This window comes from Rhinopithecus bieti, unplaced genomic scaffold, assembly GCF_001698545.2.
Source record: "Rhinopithecus bieti isolate Rb0 unplaced genomic scaffold, ASM169854v2 scaffold_7464, whole genome shotgun sequence".
NCBI classification, from domain to species: Eukaryota; Metazoa; Chordata; class Mammalia; order Primates; family Cercopithecidae; genus Rhinopithecus; species Rhinopithecus bieti.
In genome coordinates this window covers 419,942-422,344 of record NW_016805410.1, presented here as the reverse complement: position 1 = coordinate 422,344, position 2,403 = coordinate 419,942, and the positions used below count along the sequence as shown (strand labels likewise).

At 35.3% G+C, this 2,403-nt stretch overlaps 1 protein-coding gene across 1 annotated transcript in view; it reads left to right on the top strand.

Moving 5' to 3' along the window:
* The first annotated feature begins 957 nt into the window (after positions 1-957).
* The window catches only part of ALG13 (ALG13 UDP-N-acetylglucosaminyltransferase subunit), a 7,531-nt gene continuing 6,085 nt past the window's right edge, over positions 958-2,403 (top strand). Inside the window, exon 1 of the mRNA XM_017872324.1 lies at positions 958-1,042. Coding sequence (XP_017727813.1) covers positions 962-1,042 — 81 coding nt within the window. The 5' untranslated portion in view covers positions 958-961. The remainder of the gene's footprint in view (positions 1,043-2,403) is intronic.

Here is a 2,403-nt window from a genome sequence, read left to right as displayed (position 1 = left end):
CTAAAAGTTCATCTGTTAGTGGAACTCAGATTATATTACTTTGTAAATAAAAATGTGTGGATCTCAGGTCAAGCAATAAAAATACATTTAGAGGTGCAATTGGAATGCTAAAAGCAGTTTTTGTTCATTTATGAAATAGTTCAGTTTCATAATGTCAGGAAAAATTAACTTGCTCGTTGCCCTTCTCTTTGGAGTGCTGGTGGTGGTATGTCAGTCATGGCAAATAAAAACAGGATGAATTGTTTCATATTGTTCTAATTGTCTCAGCAGGCATCACTAATCTCTGTCAGTAGAGTATTAGTCTGTATTGTATATAAGTGCTAGTAACTGAGGACCAAAATAATTGCGTATGTTCTAGAAGTTTATTAAAGTAAAAATTCCATTTTGAAACAAACAGGAAAATGCCTTTATTGGATTCTTCCTAAATGTTACCCAAGTGACATTCTTTTAACATCTGCCTAAAATTAAGATTAGAAATAAAAATTTTATTTGGTAACTAAACCTTAGATGAGAAAATAATTTTACCTATATTGGTAGGTAAGTAGTCATTTACTATAAGGTAAAATTGAGAATGGTATTAATGTGGCAAGATTACATTGATATCTTAATAATGCTCAAACAGAAAAGCTCTTTTTTTTTCTTTTTTGAGATGGAGTCTCACTCTGTCACCCAGACTGGAGTGCAGTGGCATGATCTCAGCTCAATGCAACCTCCACCTCCCAGATTCAAGTGATTCTTATGCCTCAGCCTCCTGAGTAGCTGGAATTACAGGCATCTGCCACCACGTCCGGCTAATTTTTATAGTTTTAGTAGAGACGGGGTTTCACCATGTTGGCCAGGATGGTCTTGAACTCCTGACCTCAAGTAATCTGCCCACCTAGGCCTCCCAAAGTGCTGGGATTACAGGCATGAGCAACCATGCCCAGCCAGAAAAGCTTTTAAAAGATAATTCTAATTGCTTATGTCAGTCAAGTCACTAATTTTTTTGATTTTTATTTTAGATACAAAAGTTTTGCAGTACTATTTCAATCTAGGATTGCAGGTAAGTGCCATGTTAAAATTTCTTTGATAAGCCCTATTTTAAAAGCATAAACTGTTTTGATAATCAGACCCATGAACTTCAAAACCAAAAGCACTAAGGGGACTAAAAATTTTATTTCTGTCTGAGAGATCTCTGAAGATGATGTAGTTCATTTGTCTGCTTTAGCCTCCCGGTGCTTTAGTTTCTCTTAACAAAATAGTCATTAAACTGAAGAGAGGAGTACTGGGCTGTAAGCAGCACAACCTCAGCATATATTAGATTAGCCATCATATTTAACATTACATACTAACTTTTCACTGTGGTGGTCTATCTCAAAATAAATGAATTATCCTAAAATACTTTTATGACTATCTTTCCATTTTATGTGAAAATTAGACAGATTCAAAGATACTTAAGGCACTGTGTTTTGTTCTTTGAAACCAATGAGAAAAAAGACACAATGTACCAGAATCTCTGAGACACAGCTAAAGCAGTGTTTAGAGAGAAATTTATAGGACTAAATACCCACATGAGAAACCAGGAAATATCTAATATCAACACCCTAACATCACAATTAAAAGAACTAGAGAAGCAAAAGCAAACAAATTCAAAAGCTAGCAAAAGACAAGAAATAACTAAGATCAGAGCAGAACTGAAAGAAAGAGAGAAAGACACGAAAAACCCTTCAAAAAAATCTGAATCTAGGAGCTGGTTTTTTTTTTTGTTTTTAAAGATTAACAAAATAGATACACTATTAGCCAGGTGAGTAAGGAAGAAAAGAGAGAAGATCAAATAGACATAATAAAAAATGATACCACAGAACATGAACTACCGTCAGAGAATACTATAAACACCTCTATGCAAATAAACTAGAAAATCTAGAAGAAATGGATAAATTCCTGGACACACACACGCTCCCAAGACTAAAGCAGGAAGAAGTCGAATCCCTGAGTAGACCAAAAACAAGTTCTGAAATTGAGGCAGTAATTAATAGCCTACCAACCAAAAGAAGTCCAGGACCAGATGGATTCACAGCCGAATTCTACCAGAGGTACAGAGAGGAGCTGGTACCATTCTTTCTGAAACGATTCCAATCAATAGAAGAGAGGGACTCCTTCCTAACTCATTTTATGAAGCCAACATCATCCTGATACCAAAACCTGGCAGAGACACAACAAAAAAAGAAAATTTCAGGCCAGTATCCCTGATGAACATTAATGTGAAAATCCTCAATAAAATACTGGGAAACCGAATCCAGCAGCACATTAAAAAGCTTATCCACCACAATCAAGTGGATGCAAGGGTGGTTCAACATAAGCAAATCAATAAATGTAATCCATCACATAAACAGAACCAATGACAAAAACCACTTGATTATCTCA